Source organism: Fistularia commersonii, chromosome 5 (genome assembly GCF_037954325.1).
Source record: "Fistularia commersonii isolate RoL2024-O1a breed Wild chromosome 5, RoL_Fcom_v1.0, whole genome shotgun sequence".
Taxonomy (NCBI): domain Eukaryota; kingdom Metazoa; phylum Chordata; class Actinopteri; order Syngnathiformes; family Fistulariidae; genus Fistularia; species Fistularia commersonii.
The window spans coordinates 16716547-16734180 of NC_141288.1; the positions used below are offsets into that span (position 1 = coordinate 16716547).

Sequence of the window (17634 nt, forward strand, 5' to 3'; positions counted from 1 at the left end):
GTTCCAGCCTTTTTTCCCCTCGGGTCTTTTCATGCTGCCTGTATAGAAGAAAAAAAAAAAAAACTCTTCACATAACAATCACACGAACTAACTGCTCATGTCTGCCTATGGCTACATTAAATATTTCCCATCCTTTTTTCATCAACAGGTGGGAAAAGGTTGCTGCGCTGCCCTGAAGGCTATGGGCTCCATCGTCTACGTCACAGAGATAGACCCCATCTGTGCCTTACAGGCCTGGTAGGACTCGGCCCGCCGAATATCTTAGGTCTTCGCGCTGCCGCTCGCATCCGGTCGTCTCACACGCTTTCATTCCTTTCGCCTGATAACAGCATGGACGGCTTCCGGCTGGTGAAGCTGAACGAAGTGATCAGACAAGTGGACATTGTCATCACTTGCACAGGTTGGTTCTTTTCTTTATATTATTATCATTATTATTATTGTTTTTTTTTCTGCATCAAGAAGATTCTCTCCCCGAAGATGTAGACCCGCGCGGGCTGAGGTTTCATTTAGGATGTTTCCCTTCGTAGTTTCATTGTGCAAAGATTAAAATTGAAATAAAAAAAAAAGGCTCTTGTTTTGGAGATAAATCAGACAAAGTTCTGTTAACACGACGAGTTGCATCATAAAATAACAGAATTTAAGCACCGTTCCAGAACCCTGGAGTCATCTTAGCTCTAGACTGCCCAAGTCTTTATCGGATCCTGGAGAAAGTATTTATAGAAACATTTTGTGAGTCAAGCAGCTCATTATTGATTACTTCCTTTTTTTTTTTTTTTAACTTCTTGTTTTATATGCATTTCTACCATTGATAACAGCTAAATAAAGTGATTGTTATTAATTATAATTACTCAGTATGAGCAGAATACTTGGCAATGGCTGTTGCTTGATAGCATATTTGCTAGAAAAAGGAAAAAAATACACATATCCGTTAGGGATGGGTGCTGGATCCAAAAAGTCGACTGAATAGAGATTTGCAAAAATCTGCAGATCACCGGAGATATGTCTCCGGTAAGCATCTGAGGAAGAGCCTATGTTTGCTCGAAAACGTCATTTGAGAATGAAGTTTTTTGTACTATATCTAAAATAAATCATCCATCTTTGGAGCACAGATTTTTTTCAAACCTCTATTCATTTTGGAAATATATTGACACACCAAAGTGTTGGAGTCTTCAAATAAATCTACAGTGTGCATTTGAATTATTCTGTACATCACACAGTAAATCCTCTCACATTCTGCTTTTCTCCGCCGATACAAGGTTGGTGTTGTTTCCTGCTTCAGATTGAACTGACACTGAAGAAAACAGGCACTTTACACATGCATAGTCAAAATATAAAACGCCACATCCACCATTTGATAAACAGTTTTTCTTCCCCCCGGCAGGCAAAGAAGTTAAAATAAAATGAATGTGACCCAGTCACTAAATAAGGGCTACAACCTACAATCTGGATAATTATTTCCCTTTTCATCATGATTATAAGTGTTCTATCAGACTCATGGAAAAATAAACAGACATTATCAACCATAATTGAAAGGTTGCTAAACTGAGGCCTGCACTTTGTCAATCTGTCACACACACACACGCATCTCACCAGCAACTCTTAGCATGTCCCAAATACACACACAGTGAGGTAGTGAATCTCTTTTGACAGGCTGCTCTGTTAGAAGGTCCATTACAGATTACCACACATCCAATCCCTTCACGTATTTCATCAAGCCTCTATTTTCAATGACATCAGGGCGTATATTCCAATCATTCGGGGCTTAAGTGCTTGGAAAAAACAAGACTTGAGGTGACGCTCCCAGCAGTAGACCTTGTAACCCTGTGATCATTGGATGAGTCTTATCTCCTGACTCATGCCAGTATAGTCATTTTAAGATTTTTATTTTTTCCTTCAGCTGGAGTCATTCATTACTCCTCATGATGCTGTGCACAATTCACTGCAAGTTCACTTTACAGGGGTGACAGAGTGATTAGGTTTAAATACGATGACTAAAACAGGATTTTTTTTTTTTCTTCGAAATATTGACTTCAAAACAATATAGGTGTGTGAACGCTATATTTCCAGCTGCTGAGCCTCCTTTGCTGCAGAGCTTTACCTTTTAAATGGTGGTTGTGTATAAATTGCAGTTGGATTGTAATGTTACATATTTATACGTGTGTGTGCGTGTGTGTGTGTGTACATACAGATGTGTGTGTGTACATATAGATGTGTATACATGTGTTTCTACACATATAGATGTGTGTGTGTGTGTGTGTGTGTGTGTGTCTTAGGAAAAAATGCAAACTCTTACGGATATAAATGTAAAAAAATATCATGCTTTTGACAGCAAAACAGGATTACTTTGCATTTTGTTGTTTCCCACTTCTAACACTGCATTGATAGCCTCAGATGTGAAACACAGGAAACACCAGCAGCTTCTAATCTGTCCTTCGAGCACATAGAAGTCAGTCAGTCCGTACGTAACAGTCCACTATCAAAGTGCGAAGCTCCTACTAATCGAAATTTTATCTGCGTAACAAGGGACCTCTCCTGAACACAACACAGAATGTACCCGTGTCTCTGCACAAAAGGACTTGTCTTCACAGTGAGGCTGCAGTGGAACAGAGAAATCACTGAACAGGTTTTTGAAAGTGAAGGATATGTTGGTAGTTGCAATGATGTTTCACATTGAGAAACTACGGTATACTATTTGTAACAAAAAAACTTTTCTGTGTAAGATAACAGCTTTTTTACAGGAAAAAATACCGAAGGCAACTTCAGACACATTTGCGTCGGTGCATAGACCATTAAATGATACAGACTTGGTTTATATAAACTGGGCTGTTTGACAAAAGTTTTCATATGGTTACTATTAAAGTCTTGAAATATTAACAAATAAATTGCCCTCTGCGTTGAATCTGCTGCTTGTTTTGTGTTCACCGGTCAATTTTTTTTTTTTTTGGTTCTGTTTTAACCTTTCCGTCGTCCCACCAGGCAATAAGAACGTGGTGGTGAGAGAGAACCTCGATCGCATGAAGAACGGCTGCATTGTCTGCAATATGGGCCACTCTAACACCGAGATCGATGTGGTCAGTCGCCGCCTTTTATTTTCAAATGGATGAATTTAAAAAAAAAAAAAAAAGTGTCGCAATATCACGGTGTATTTGAAGTAAACAAGAAAAAGACACACATATCAAATCAAATGAATAGTTTATTGTTCATTCTTGGGTTAGAAACAGTGTAACTTCAACAAGCAGCAATAGTCGCATTGTCAAGTCAACAGGTTTTTTTTTCATTTATTTATTTTGAATAAACAAAATTGTTTATTTTGTTAAAATCCCACTTGGAAAGTTACCCTTATGCAGTGAAGACTGAATTCTCTTTTTTTTTTTTTTTTTTTTTTTTTCTCCCTTGTCACGTAGGCAAGCCTGCGGACTCCTGAGCTGACCTGGGAGAGGGTGCGCTCCCAGGTGGACCACGTCATCTGGCCTGACGGCAAGAGGATAGTCCTGCTGGCTGAGGTAACTAGATGCATTTCAACCAAAGGAGTTAACAAGCTTATGAGCAACTCTTTGGAAAATAATTATAAAATGTAACAAATGTAAAAAAAAAAAAAAAAATTCAAATCACCTTCAGATTAATTGTATATAAAAAATTATTCATATCAAATCAATAACACGTGTGATGGAGTAAATAATCTAGTAGCCGATGCTACGGCCAGTTAACCTATTTAAAGTAGAAATTAACATACAGATTCATAACTATTTTTTTTTCTGGAAAGCACAAGAATTCAGGTGTTGTAAAGTACTTGTAAAGCTTGTTGCTGCCTGGCTGGTGTGGAACTAGTAACATGAAAATGTTATTCCTAAAAATAGTTTGTGTCAAATAGTTAAATGTCATTTCCTTAGCTCCTGTTGAAAGTCTAAACGGAGGATGAGGTTCGGTTTAAATCAGGCCAAGGCATGATTGGGTTGCACGGATGACTGGGTTTGTACGGACGCGTGTTGTGGCAGGATGACGACAGAAATGACGGCATCACACACCGAACATGCTCGTTTGTGTGTGTGCTTGTGTGTGTTCGTGCCGCTGCCTGACCTCCAGCAGGTGGCGCTCAAGCAGGTGGTGTCAGCCACGTCCGTGATTCGGCTCCAGCCTTCACCTCCCTCCCCTCTGTATCACAGCGTTCCTCTACTATTATGGGTTTTTAGAGAGCCAGGTTTCATCAACCTTTTAAAAACGTTTGAAAGAAGACCTATTAAGAAAATACATCCATTTTTTTTTTCATTCATGTCCACGCTGTCGCGAAATTAATAACACACTTTTGCATTCAGTGATGAAAATCGGTCACTTTGGCAGAAAAAAAAACATTGAATATTTCCATGCATTTCAAAGGGATCTTGATAAATCTCTTCAAACATGCTACTTCTTTTAAATAATGCCATACCAAGTTATTAGTCTTTGAATATGTGGGTCTCTGAAAGCTCATAGAATTTGGCAAATTTCAGCTTCTTTCAGCCGTCATGTTTCAGAGCAGCATTCCAATAAGCATCTTTTTCACCCGCATTCATATGTTGCAAGCACCTCGGTCTGGTTTCACAGCAGGAAAAGATTTTTAAAGGAAAACCAAACACATCAATTCTCCCAGTGTGATTTTCACAGTAACTGTCAGATGGAAGAAACTAAACAGGTGCAAGAAGGACCTTAGATTCCTAACATTTAGGCTCCTTTTTTTTTTCCTGAAAGCAGACTGATGTTGTGATAGCAGATGCAGACAGGAGAGAACCGGACCTCAGTCTGCCAACCTTTTCATCCTGACGCTTAAACACAAAGAGATTAAATGCAGCTGAATGATGTTTCGCCTTCGTGCCGGATCACCATTCTGCCGTTTTTCCCTTTTCAGGGTCGTCTGTTGAATCTCAGCTGCTCCACCGTTCCCACATTTGTGCTGTCCATCACTGCCACTACCCAGGTACCTCCGCGTGTTTGCGAAGTTAAATAATTCAAATGAAAGGATAAAAAAAAAAAAAAGGATTTTGAGCTGTAATTCCGTTGCACATCAACAGCATCAGGTAACAGGATTACATCGGCAGGCCAAATAATCAGATAGCTTCTGGATGTGTTTATGTGTCTGTGTCCAGGCCCTGGCTCTGATCGAGCTGTACAACGCCCCGGAGGGACGCTATAAACAAGACGTGTACCTGCTGCCAAAGAAGATGGGTCAGTTCAGTTTATTATTTTAAGAAACAAAATACATTCAAAGCATGAAATAGCCCGGTGTCATAATGTCAGACCAGCAACACGCGCCGGATCGTGTTCGCTTCTTATGTTGTCACCAGGCGGCAAGTCACGACTTGACTTGTTTCTGCCCCGCTCTGGACGCCTGCAGGCGAGTTGCATTTATCTCCATAGACGGGGCCGCACATATGGGGTCAGAATTAAACCGCTCATCCGTCTGGAGTCGTCTCCCACCGGATAACCCATCATTTACAGTACGATAATTCCTGTGTGTGCATGCTGTTGCACATGCACGCAGCCCACGGCGCATGAGCCGCACTACCCGGCCTCTCCTCCGTGGCGGAGGGGAGCGCACGTACTGTATCACCGTAAATGTAAATGCCGAGCTTAATATAGGTCACTTTACGAGCGACAACTGTCCCTGACAGCCCGCCCTAATGAAGTGAGAGACAGGAGGAATAAAAGCAGAGTTTATTCTTAGGCTTGGTTGATGTTTTAATATTCTGATCCTGCCGCCCTCATATAACCCCATACGCTCCTGATTGAGATCTTGTTTTTTTTATTTCTTTATTTTGCCAATTCTCGTCACATGAAGGATAATCACATCACTCATTGATTTATCTTTTATTTTATTAAATTCAGTTGATTCTGCTCAAAATTTTTTGATTTTTAAGTGGGGGACAAAAAATGGCACTACCGCACCAAAAGCATCAAACCGCAGTGGAACCTCGACTTACGAGTCAGGAGCGAGCGCGATGCGCATCCGACACAGATACGGCTGCCGTTTTTCGTGACATGGTGTTTTAAAAAGAAAAAAAAAAAGTCTCACGCCATTTGGTTGCCCACCCAAATCATGGGGGGAAAAAAAGAAGCACATGCGTGTTGTTGACTTGAGAGATGGAGATGTTGTTGGTGAGATACCCCGACCGTGAGCGTCATCTGTGAGAAGGCACGACACATGCACAGGGATTTGGCGAGTCAGACGGCAGCATTGGAAGTGCCATTTTAAAAGAGCGCTGGCATTCACTCGGTCACTAAATTAAATTCAGCACATAAAGTGGAGCGGAGCGAGACAATTCCATTTAGCAATACACTGTAACAGTAAATGTGTAGCGAGTAAGGTAAGTTAAGCAATAAAGCACGAAATGAAAAATCGATCTTCAATGTAAATTCACTTAATAAAACCAGTCTTTCTCTACATTCTCTTTTATTATTTATTTTTCTCATGCAGTATTTGTTACTTAAGTAGAATTTTCTTACTTAAAAACAATGGAGCTCGAACAGATTAATAGCATTTTAGTTCATTTCAATGGGGAAATTGAATTTGATTCACGAGCTCGGTCATGGAACCAATTAAACTGTATTTATCCCCCAAAAAAAAGAACAAGGTCCCACAGCTTCCCCGTGACTTTTTCTTGAGCAATAAAAGACACTGAATGTGAACCTGCTTCTCTCACTCCGCAGACGAGTATGTGGCCAGCCTACATCTCCCCACGTTTGACGCACATCTCACCGAGCTGACTGACGAGCAGGCCAAATATCTGGGTTTGAACAAGAACGGGCCCTTCAAGCCAAACTACTATAGGTACTTTGCGCACGTTATCACTGCCGTTGGGGTTTTAAGATGAATTATTGACTCACTGATTGCCTGAAAATGAGATTTGAAAAAAAAAAAAAGGACTTTTTGGCATTATATTATAGGGTGGAGTTCATAGGATTCGAAGTGTGTCCTCCTAAGCCGGTACCTTTGAATGCTTGGACTCATTTGGACCTGGTACCCTCAGAAAAGAAAACCCTCTGAGACACAAAACCTCTTGACAACAACAATAACATTGCATATAGACTAAAGTGTGTTGTACTTATTAACTCAATAAGCTGCTACGGAGAAAACATACTTCTGTTTCTGCATGCGACAAAACATTTTGAACTCAAGTGGGAAGGAAAAAGACGCTAGGTTGACAGTTACGTTAAAATCTTTTTGTCCCAATATTTAAGGGATAAAGGCTGAACTAAAATGATCCACCTGCAGCAAACTAAAAATGCCGCCCGCGACCTCGGCAACTTAAAAAAAAAGTTTGACTGAATGCTGCAAAATATTTTTTTTTGTCAATTAAACTACAAATTAAAATCCTTGTTTTACCTTTTTAATGTGATTTTTGCTCCCGATGCTATGCGCTCCTCGCACGGCTGTAAAAGCTCAATAAGTGGCGTTACCGGCAGAACTAAAATAAAATAATTTGAATTAAATGCTCATTTTTTGTCCAAAGTCACAGGGAGGGTTGCCAACCCCTATCCCAAACTGTCAAGGCTCAGCAGAGACCATGTGCATTGCTCTCCAATCACCACTGCACACGTTAAAGATGCGTCGAGGTTGTTTCTGTATCCGATTTTCAATCCGAGCAGACCTGCAACAAAGAACAATTGCTGTATAACTGGGTCACTGAGCAGGTTTTCTTGCCAGAAAGACAAGTAGACTCACTTTGAACCGCTGAATAATAAAAGTCGGTGATGCACCAGGGGTATTTTTGGATAATCGCGCCAAAAAAAAAAAGGAATTTGGGGAATAAAAAATAAAATGTGAATAATATACACACACGTATACAGAATATTAAACGGTGATTCAATGTTTCAGTCTCGGAGTAACGGAAGAAATCCTGCTTGTGTTAGCTGAAGGTCGCCAAACCGCTCGTCGTCAGAAATACTTTTCAGGAGGGATTTGAATAAAAGTTATCTCAGGCCAATGACCGTGAGGGCTGATTTAACGCCGGCGTCTGCCTGAACTGGAGACCGCCGCTCTTTCTCCTCATCTTGAGTGGAAAATACAAATACAAGGCCAAAAACCCATAATGGATTTTGCTTCCATGACAGGAGAGTGAAGGAATTTTACAAACACTGTCAGCCTACACGTGAAGTTTTAAACCTTTTTTTTTTTTTTTTTTTATTTCCCCATGTAATCGTTTCACATGTAAATTTTCTTGCAGGTATTAAACCGCCGTTGAGTTCGGACTGAAGACGTACTCCCATGATTCGCACAGACTCAAAACGGAGAGATGGAAGATGAGGACGGCAGAAAGGTGGCGGGAGGGTGGGCTCTGACCGAGCCTGAGGACGAACGGGGCAGAGGGGCTTCGCCTGCGATATGGCAGACCTTTAATTTATTCACATCTGAAAACAATAGTTACATTAAAATGTTAAATCCGCAGAGCTGCTCCTGCCATTTGCTACCAGCTAGCTCCCTGTTAAGCAACGTCTTTCCCCCTGGAGGACATTTCATTTCCCCTTCAATTCTTCATTAGTTTTCTCTTTAGGCGATCATTTGTGTGTCAAAATGTATTTAAATCCTCCGCCCTCCTCTCCATCACCAGATCTTTTATTGTTAAACTATTAAAGATGAGATTATTGATGCTAAAAATATATACTACGTGATAAAAAAAAAAAGTTGATTTAAAAAAGAAAAAAAAAAAAAAGAAAAAAAATCCTTTTGAAGATTCAGTGACGGACTTTGCTTCCTGTCTTTTTTTTTTTTTTTTTTGTCCTTCCTTTTCTACTTGTGATTTCGTTTGCTTTTTCTCCTGTGTAATGTTTTGTTAGGGCAGGTTTGGAACTGACGAGGGAGGGAAAGGGGAGGTAAGGTGGGATCTCAGGGTCCAATCATATCATGTCTGTTTTCCAAGTGTTTCATTTTTATTTAAAAAAGAAAAGTCTGTTTTACCACCTTTTGGGTGACCCCTGCTACTCAAACCAACCCACAGTAAACAAAAACATCTCCTTGGCCTTCTCAGCTGCTTCTTCCAGCTGCTCGCACATCAGTGTTGGATTTGTGAAAAGTATTGAGGGAGCTAACTTTTTCTCTTTTTTTTTTTCCCTTCACAAAGAACGACAATATTGTATTAAAAATCCTTGGGATGTGGCTGTTTATGTAGATATTTATAGAGAAATTAAGATTTTTTTTTTCCATCTTTTTTTTTCCTATGACATCTTCACATTTAGGAAAAAAAAAATCTGATGTGCTAAATGTACTTCACTCATTGGAATACTGTGACATACATGCAAATGAAGCAGGCTGCTGCCGTCGCGGTACGTAACACATTTAACACACACACACACTACGTCTCTGGTACGACGAATTGAATCCGCCCCTTTCAACCATCACATTTCCCGTCTCTGCATGTTCAATACCGCCTATGTCCTAAATTTGGACCAAAAAGGGGTTCTTATCATGAGTCTTATTGGGGAGTCACCAGCAGCTGTTCCCCCTAGAACACCTTTACAGGTAGATTTTTTTTTTTTTTGGTTGAATTTCACCCTATGCACTCCGAGCCTGCTGGGGGAACACTGCCCTCTCTTCTCTGAGTCAAACACACACAAATAAAGATGGCCTTTCTGCAGGTCTGACGTTTCAACACTACCGCGCCATGATGCCAGTACCAATCTGGTCTCTGTTTTTCGTAAATCTCTGTTTACACGTTGGTAAAATACTAAACCGAATTCACGTACAAATATGTCTTACATATTTGCTTCTTAGTGATGTTTGACTAATACGATCAGGGTGCGTTTAACAGAATGTCAACCAAAGTCTTTAAATCCAGTGAAAGCAGTCAAGAAAAGTCTCAAACAGTCATACTGTCACACCGATCCCAGCCAATATCTGTATTTCTGTCCCCCCGTGCTCTTGAATCCCCTCTAAGCATAGTGTGATCTGCTGTGGATATTGTAAACCTGTCTTATTTTCCTTTGTGTGTGTGTGTGTGTGAGTGCGTAACCTTGTGAGAGAAAGCTGTGGATGTGTCTAAATGTGTGTTTGTGTGTGTACACATCCTGTTATTTTTATTTATTTTCTTTTTTAGGCCATGGTCGCTTCATCAACTGCTGCCTCAGGATCCTAGCCTGTGCGTCAGGGGGAGAAAACTTTTTTTTTTCAATACATGGGAGGGTGGGGGCGACACCAGCATCGTATATGTATATACATTCTATATACAGATATGACAACCTTTAAAATTATAGGAAGGAAAAGAAGAATCATCTCCTGTATTTATTGTTATAAATCCTTTTAAGTGCAAACTGGCTAAATCCTCAAACATGTTTTAAGTTGTCTAATAAAGAAAAAAAAAACAACCTATGTTTAAATATTGCAAGTGATAATGGTAGATGAGCAATAATTAAATTCCGTAATCTCAAATGAATAAAGCTGTAAAAATGAACCAGTGCGTGTCAGTCTCTGCATTGTTGTTGTGTTTTTTACCGTGATGTCACCGCAGTGCTGATCAGACGGGGACATCTCCGACGTCAACACTGTCCAGCTGAGCGCTGGCTTTCCTCAGACACACACACACACACACACACACACACACACAAGCACACACTTGCATCACAAGCAAGTCGTAATGCATCTACAAATTTTACGCATCATTCACGCATTTGATGGAATCAAGCATGTCAGTATTGCTAGTAGTGCCGTTTTACTGTTTTAAACTAATGTTTCAGCATTAAACTGTAAATATATAGACACAAAGTAATTGACTTATTTTTTCTGATTCCCCATGAAGTAATAGTCCAACACAACAATTTCACTTTTGTTTGTATTTGGCTTGATTAAACGGAAGAAAGGGGTTTAAGAACAATGTGATGCAGATAGACCGTAATTTAATTTTATTTTATCCAGTTCAGGATAAATGCATCACCAAAACTTGATTCCAGTCCAAAAAAGGTTTTTTGCAAATCAAAAATGTCTTCAGAATCCCAGACAGCGGCCTCCTGAATCCAAATCTTGTTTGCAGAGTAAAAAAAAAAAAGCTTTTTATTCATTTGGTTTAAATAAGTTTAAAAAACAAACCAAAATACCCCCAAAGTGTTAGTTGTTACGGTAAACCTTGCTTCTTGAAGTGCATTTCAGAGTCATTTTCTGCTTAAGAACCCAGAAAATGGGATTGTGATGTCCTATGTTTTTTTTTCCCATGGTTGCCACGGTAACAAATTGACTTCGTTCTAAGCGGCCGTTCTTTTGCTGAAACTAGATCCTTTTTTTTTCCTCTCTACCTAGATTGATTCAGAGGGTGATTAATAATTATTTAATCAAGGCAATTCACCCCCTGCTGCCTTGCTGTGGGCTCACGTTCCCACAGAAACTCCACTGTACACTCCAATCATGTCATCTTATGTGACTCTCAAAGAGGGGGGTGTGGCTGTATATATGTGTGTGTGTGTGTATTAGGGCGGGTGATTGCAGCCCACAAAGCAACCCTTCTTCAATGTTTCAATAATTCACTTGCTCCGTGGGGGGGTCAGAGGTGACAGGAGGCGAGGCAGTCGCAAGGGGGGAAGGCGTAGGGAGGGGGTCCTTACATCCCCCTCGCAGCACCAAATCTCTTCATACATTTCAAATGAAGATGCACACTCTGACCCCTGAACGGCAGAATTTATAGCTGTCATATTTTAGACGATAGGTACATTTTTTTTTTTTTGTTGTTGTAATTCTCAAGCGTGTCACCAGCCTCGAAGCCCAGCCTGGTCCCTCTTCCATTGCACAGTTTGTGATGTTGCGAAGGAAAGATGGGTACCGACACATAAATGATCAAAACTTGAATCAAAATATGACTCCTTGCAGGCTGTTTATAGGTTTGCCAAAGATGGATATTTGTAAGATGGCTGATGATGTATTAACAAGGAATTTACACAGGCTATGAAAATAGCATTCATTCAAAATGTGCCCTTGCGCTTCAACAACCAATTTCTGTGTCATTGATGGCCATAAAATCCTGGTTGATTTGTCGAAAAGATTTTGTGACAAGAAGGACAAGAAAACACAGGACACATTACAGGTTGGATTTATCAATGCCTTTGTACTAATAAAAAGGCATTACATGTACCACTAACCAAATGTCCCTTTACATTCACAGATTCTACCCCGTCTACTCCACACCAGCGTGAATAATTTGCATGCATCTGGGTCTGTTTCTGATGGTCCTAAACCTGAAAATGCACTTCAGGTCCAAAGGCTTTGAAAACTGAACTGAATATTCAATTTGAAGTGGACACCTGTCAACTACAGCAGGTCCGCAACACGCATGCGCAGAGCGACACCACCGCAAGTTTTTTTTTTAATTTTTTTTTTTTAGTTTGAACGTCTGTTTTGACCTTTTAACCTTAAAATAAAAACACCGCAGTGCTTCATATTATATTACAAAATATATGTGTGTACATGTATAAAATTTCATATCGCCTTATTAGGTGTGACGTTTGTCTCCTCCCGCTGACCCCGAGTGACACCGCAGGCTTTCTTCGCGTTGTCTCCCGCTCACCCCACCCCTTCGGGACACGCCGCGAACACAAATCGAACGCACCTAAGCGCTAGGTAGGGGGTAGGGGGCGGAGCCTGGAAGGAGGAGCGCAGAACCTCAACTTGTGCCCCGGAGTCGGCACTCCTCCCGGCGCGCTGCAGTCTCCCTGCCCGCCGCCGGACCGCAAGGCTCCGCGTATGTGTGTGTGTGTGTGTGTGTGTGTATCCCCCCCGCCCCCTTCCCGGAGGAGCCAGTGAGCCGCACCGCCGTGAAATGATGCAGGCGGAGGACATGGAGGTACCTTTCATTAATAACCTTAACGATAACGGCGACAGACAGAGACCGAAAGGGAAAGATGTGTTCAAGGAGCAGCAGAAGGAGTCGGAGGTAAATCCAAAAGGGGCGTTTGGGTACAGTTGGCTATCACAGCTTTACAGTATAGGAGCGCACTGAAAGTGTGTGTGTGTGTATATATGTGTGTGTGTTGTTGCTGGGGAGCTTTCGGAGCAGCTGAATGGCCGAATGTCCTCTCCGTGTAGTGAGTCTGGGCTCGACGGCGAGATGTTATTTTGGCAGCCGGTTCCTATAAATAACCCCCGCCAGTAATCCTGCAGCGGTGCAGGATGCAGGTGATAAAATGTGACTGTCAAGATAAAAACACAGCCTTGATATCCACCAAACCTGACAACGCTGTTCGTTTTCACGACTCTTTTCCCAACAAGGCACACTGAAGATACTGTTTCCCTCTCCTTGGGAATTTGTCCTTCAAGTAATCCTCAGCTGACTGACCCTTTGACTTTTGACTCCTCTAGAGATCAGCTGGGCTCACACAGGAAAACAAAAAAAGGATCTCACTGTTTATTCAGTCTAATGTTGGACTTTTTCCGCCCCCCCCCCGAAATGAAATGTGATTCCATGATATGTTTAATTCACCGCTTATTTGTTCTTGTGTATAAGCTTCCCATGTTTCCTCTCTGATACTCACACTTTGCCAAACTATCCGGCGCTCAGCAAATTTAAAAAGTCATTGTACAAGGGGAGCACGTTTCCCGATCCTGCATGTGACTATAAACGCTTTCAATCCAAGAGGCGAGATTTCTCAAGCCCAACATTTAGGGGAAAAACTTCAAATGTGGGGATTATATATGTGAATTATCATACAAAAGAGAAATGGTGACTTATTTCAGCTGCTGAAATCAGTTTGGTCAACCAAACCAAGCCCACCCATTGGTTTCTGTCTCTTAAATTGAAAACTCAGTGTGTCGTATCGGAGAAATCCAAATATCTGGTTCATAAAACAATTTTATTTTTATTTTTTAATTCAACAAAGACAAGAAAGATGCAGATTTTTGTGCTTTCTGAACCCGAAACTGTCACGATCCTGTATGATAATGACTTTCTGCCTAAAAAAAAAACCAACAACTCTGAGCAAACATCTCAACTCCCAGAGCAGAAAACTTTAGAAGTGTATATTTGTCAAGACGCTGTAACTTTATGAAGCAAAACGAAACGTGTTTTTCTGGAAGGTGTGTGTGTTTGAAAGGGTGTGTGTCGGCGCGGTGGGGTCCAATGCCATATTTTGTACTAGTACGCCGTCATCCATGCGTGTGAGCAGTCATGTGCCGTCCATGTGCCATATGTTGCAAGGATTGGGGAGGGTCTGCCTTGACAAGCATTTGTACACTGATGTGGTGCAGTGTGTGTGCATGTCTGCATGTGTGTGTGTGTGTGTGTGCACGTCTGTGCCAGTTTTCAGAATGGATTGGTTTGTCAGCCGCAGGCTGTGAGGAGAAACTCTGCGGAAAGACAGCGAGTGCGTTGGGCAAGTGAGGAGGAGTGAGATGGATGGATGGATGGAGATGTGATGAGTCTCCTGGGGGTTGAAGGAACATCTCAGTTAGATTTGAAAACGCAGACGGTTCATGTTCAGGATGTTAACGCTCTCTGTGCATGACGGTGTGTCGCTTGATTAGACATTATATTTATATATAGTGGAAAAAGAATTGATGCAGGCATTTTTTTTAATTGGAGAGGGACCAGATTTTGTTTTGGCAGATGTTCATAATTGGAATTATTTGGATAAAACCCCTCGTGATCATGCCACCCTTGACAAATTCATATTGTCATCGGCTTTGTCTTGGGGAGTTTAGTATTATGGTTATCAAATAGCAGCGGGAAGAGTTATTGTGCGCTCCTTCCTCACCGGAAACCTTTGCGTTATCTCGTCTCTCTCAAGGATGCGGTCTTCAGAAAAAGAGGCATGATTTTGAAGGGTTCAGGAATAGCTTTAAAAAAAAACAAAAAACAAAAAAAAAAACAGGCAAATAGATAATCTTTTAAAGAATAAAAAAAAAAATGAGTTTTTCATCCTGAAGAAAGAGTTTGAGACAAGATAAACCAGAAGAAATTGAGGATAACCTCCGATCCCGGAGCTTTTTTAAACCGCGGTTAGCGGCGGCGGGTACGTTGGCTCAGTCGCCCGCGCCCTCCGGTGCCCTCAGGCCACATTATTTTGGCTTGTTGTCATCAACAAACTGCCGGCCCCAAGCCCAGCCTGGTTTGCACACTTGACGCTGACTTGGTGGCTGCAGGTATTTATAGGAGAGACAGTGACATGACAGAGCGTTTAACCAGGATCGCTGACTCAGTGCGCACATCCTTATTTACAGCCCGGAGGCACTTTTCACAGCGTGGGACACATTTTTAGTCGCGGGGCCTCTTAGCACCGGCCGGAGGAGTTCGGAATACTCATTAGCCCAAAAAAAGGAATATTAATAATCCCTTTAGAGAAACCTCACGGGCTCACCCACCCTGAAGATAAAGAGGAAGGAAATCTGTTGGATCTTTTGGATATATTCATTTTATCTTTTTGCATCCTGCTTGAGGCTCCAAACCCATAGGCCAGACCTTGGCATTTTTACCACATCCGTCCTGTTTTGCTTTTTTATCCGTCCCGCCAAACTATTTTCTTTGAATGTTTTAATAAGTATTTTGAATCAATATTGAATTTAGAATTTTTTGTCCTTTTGTTTAATTTTGTATGGATGATTACATACAAAATAATGTCAGTACATTTCTATGATCATGAATGATTTTAAATTTGAAATAAAATGTCAAAAAATGTAAATATTTTACTTGCAGTTGTCATTTTGTTCAACTTACATGATACCTAGTTGGCCAGGGCATAAAGATTGAATAAATGTGTCCCGCCGGCCGAAATAATTTTCCACCCCTGCCATTGGCCATCTTAAACAAAACTGTTTATTTTAAGTAGAATGCCATTATCCCACTTCCTTTGGACAAAGTGGAAAAATTGGTTTTTATGATAGTAAGAATTCAAGCCTCTGTGCCAGCTTGACTCAGCCAAATGTGTGTGTGTGTGTGTGTGTGTGTGTGTGTGTGTGTGTGTGTGTGTGTGTGTGTGTGTGTGTGTGTGTGTGTGTGTGTGTGTGTGTGTGTGTGTGTGTGTGTGTGTGTGTGTTTAAAACGAGACTTGAGGAACCAACCCGTGACACCAGCGGCTATGTGAGGTTGTAATTAGGCACGGCGGTGCTCGCAGCCAGCTGCTCCCATCGGCCCGTCGACACGCCGACCATTCGGAGGACCTAATTGTTATCATGTACCTCCTTCTTTAGCTTATTAGCTCGCCAGCGTTTGATAAATGACATTAAACACGAGAGTCTGTTCGAAGTAGAAACACCTTTTGTACGCGGTATACCTGATTTATGGCTCCGTCAAGAGGTACACATGTACCCTGCATTGGTGATGATTGATGATAATGACTTGGGGTGCAATTTTTTCTTTTGCTATGAGGATTTGTTTTTGCTTCCCCTGCACAAAAAGGGGAATCGATACATAAAAAACAAAGGGAATTATAAAAAATGATTCATCAGAGCGGAATCTGAATCAGAGCTGTGTTATTTCTCACCGACACATCGATACAAGAAGTATTTAATCTCCTCCAGGGATACCACTCACCCGGACGGCGTGGTCTTTACACGCAAAAAAACAAAAATACCGCTCGGATCGACAGGAAAAACATTGCAGCCCTGCCAAAGTCAGCAACGCCATCACTTGCCAACTATGATGCACAGCAGTCTGTCGCTTTGCGTCATGTTGTCGTTATTTTGCAGTAGCGGGGAATGGAGAGAAAAGTTGGAGCGATGTGGGTGTGTGTATGTGTGTGTGTGTGTGTGTGTGGGGGGGGGATTTCTCCGGTTTCCCTGCCACCGTCCATAAACATGCAGGAGGTTCACTGGAGACCCTAAATTGCAAAGATGTGTGAATTAGAAAATGAGTGGCTTGTATTTCTATATGACTTGTGAATGAGAGGGTGAATGGTTGCACGTCTGTATATAATGTGTGAATGAGAGAGTGACTGGTTGTGATTCTGTATCTGTGGCCCCGTTTTCGATCCAGGGTGAACCCCGACTCTCACCCAGTGACAGCCGGGATAGGCTCTGACGCCCTTCCACAACCCTCAGTGCAGGATAATCCCCTCCAAATAATGACTGGATTAATAAAACCCTAATTTCAGCATTACACCTCACTGAAACTTTCCATTGTAAAACTGCTGGCAGACACATCAACGAAACCATCATTTCTGGACTATAATCCGCTACTTTTTTCACACGCTTCGAACACTGTGGGTGAAACAATGATGCGGCTAATTTATGGATTTTTTTAAGGCTTTTTAAGGTTTTTAGCCTGCAGGAGGAAGACGCAAGACGGTCAGGCTGGAGTGAGACAAAGCAGGGAAAGGGAATAAATGGATAGATGGACTCTTCCTTGTGTTATTTATTTTTAATCTTTTTCACCAGTCGTGTTGCAGGCACTGGTCAGGAAAAAAAGCATGTCTAGTATATATTTGTGGATGTTACTGGTAGATATTTAATTGAAAGTTCTACATTTTTTTTCCTATGTAACATCTTTTTGTGTAAATATCTCATGTTACAATGTGGACACCTACAGCTTGTAGACAAGTGTGGCCTATATATGTACATATACATATATATTTATCTACTTTTAGCTGTTGCGGCTTATATTTAGGTGCGCTCAATAGTCGCACCGGAAATAACGGTAACTGTGACCCCATGAAGCGAATATTATTATACATACCCATCCCAAAACCTCCGTATGA

General features: G+C 41.4%; 2 protein-coding genes across 5 annotated transcripts in view; both read left to right on the forward strand.

Moving 5' to 3' along the window:
• The window catches only part of ahcyl2b (adenosylhomocysteinase like 2b), a 37043-nt gene extending 26625 nt beyond the window's left edge, over positions 1–10418 (forward strand). For both annotated transcript variants that reach the window (XM_086147048.1, XM_086147049.1), the window contains exons 10-17: positions 149–237; positions 330–400; positions 2977–3071; positions 3405–3503; positions 4883–4951; positions 5121–5199; positions 6682–6802; positions 8199–10418. In XM_086147048.1, coding sequence (XP_086003174.1) covers positions 149–237; positions 330–400; positions 2977–3071; positions 3405–3503; positions 4883–4951; positions 5121–5199; positions 6682–6802; positions 8199–8205 — 630 coding nt within the window. In that variant the 3' untranslated portion in view covers positions 8206–10418. The remainder of the gene's footprint in view (positions 1–148; positions 238–329; positions 401–2976; positions 3072–3404; positions 3504–4882; positions 4952–5120; positions 5200–6681; positions 6803–8198) is intronic.
• Positions 10419–12630: 2212 nt separating this feature from the next.
• strip2 (striatin interacting protein 2) overlaps positions 12631–17634 on the forward strand; it is a 31035-nt gene continuing 26031 nt past the window's right edge. Inside the window, exon 1 of one of the 3 annotated variants that reach the window (XM_086147054.1) lies at positions 12631–12881. In XM_086147054.1, the coding sequence (XP_086003180.1) occupies positions 12768–12881 (114 nt within the window). In that variant the 5' untranslated portion in view covers positions 12631–12767. The remainder of the gene's footprint in view (positions 12882–17634) is intronic. The other 2 variants (XM_086147052.1, XM_086147053.1) reach the window with 2 other exon arrangements.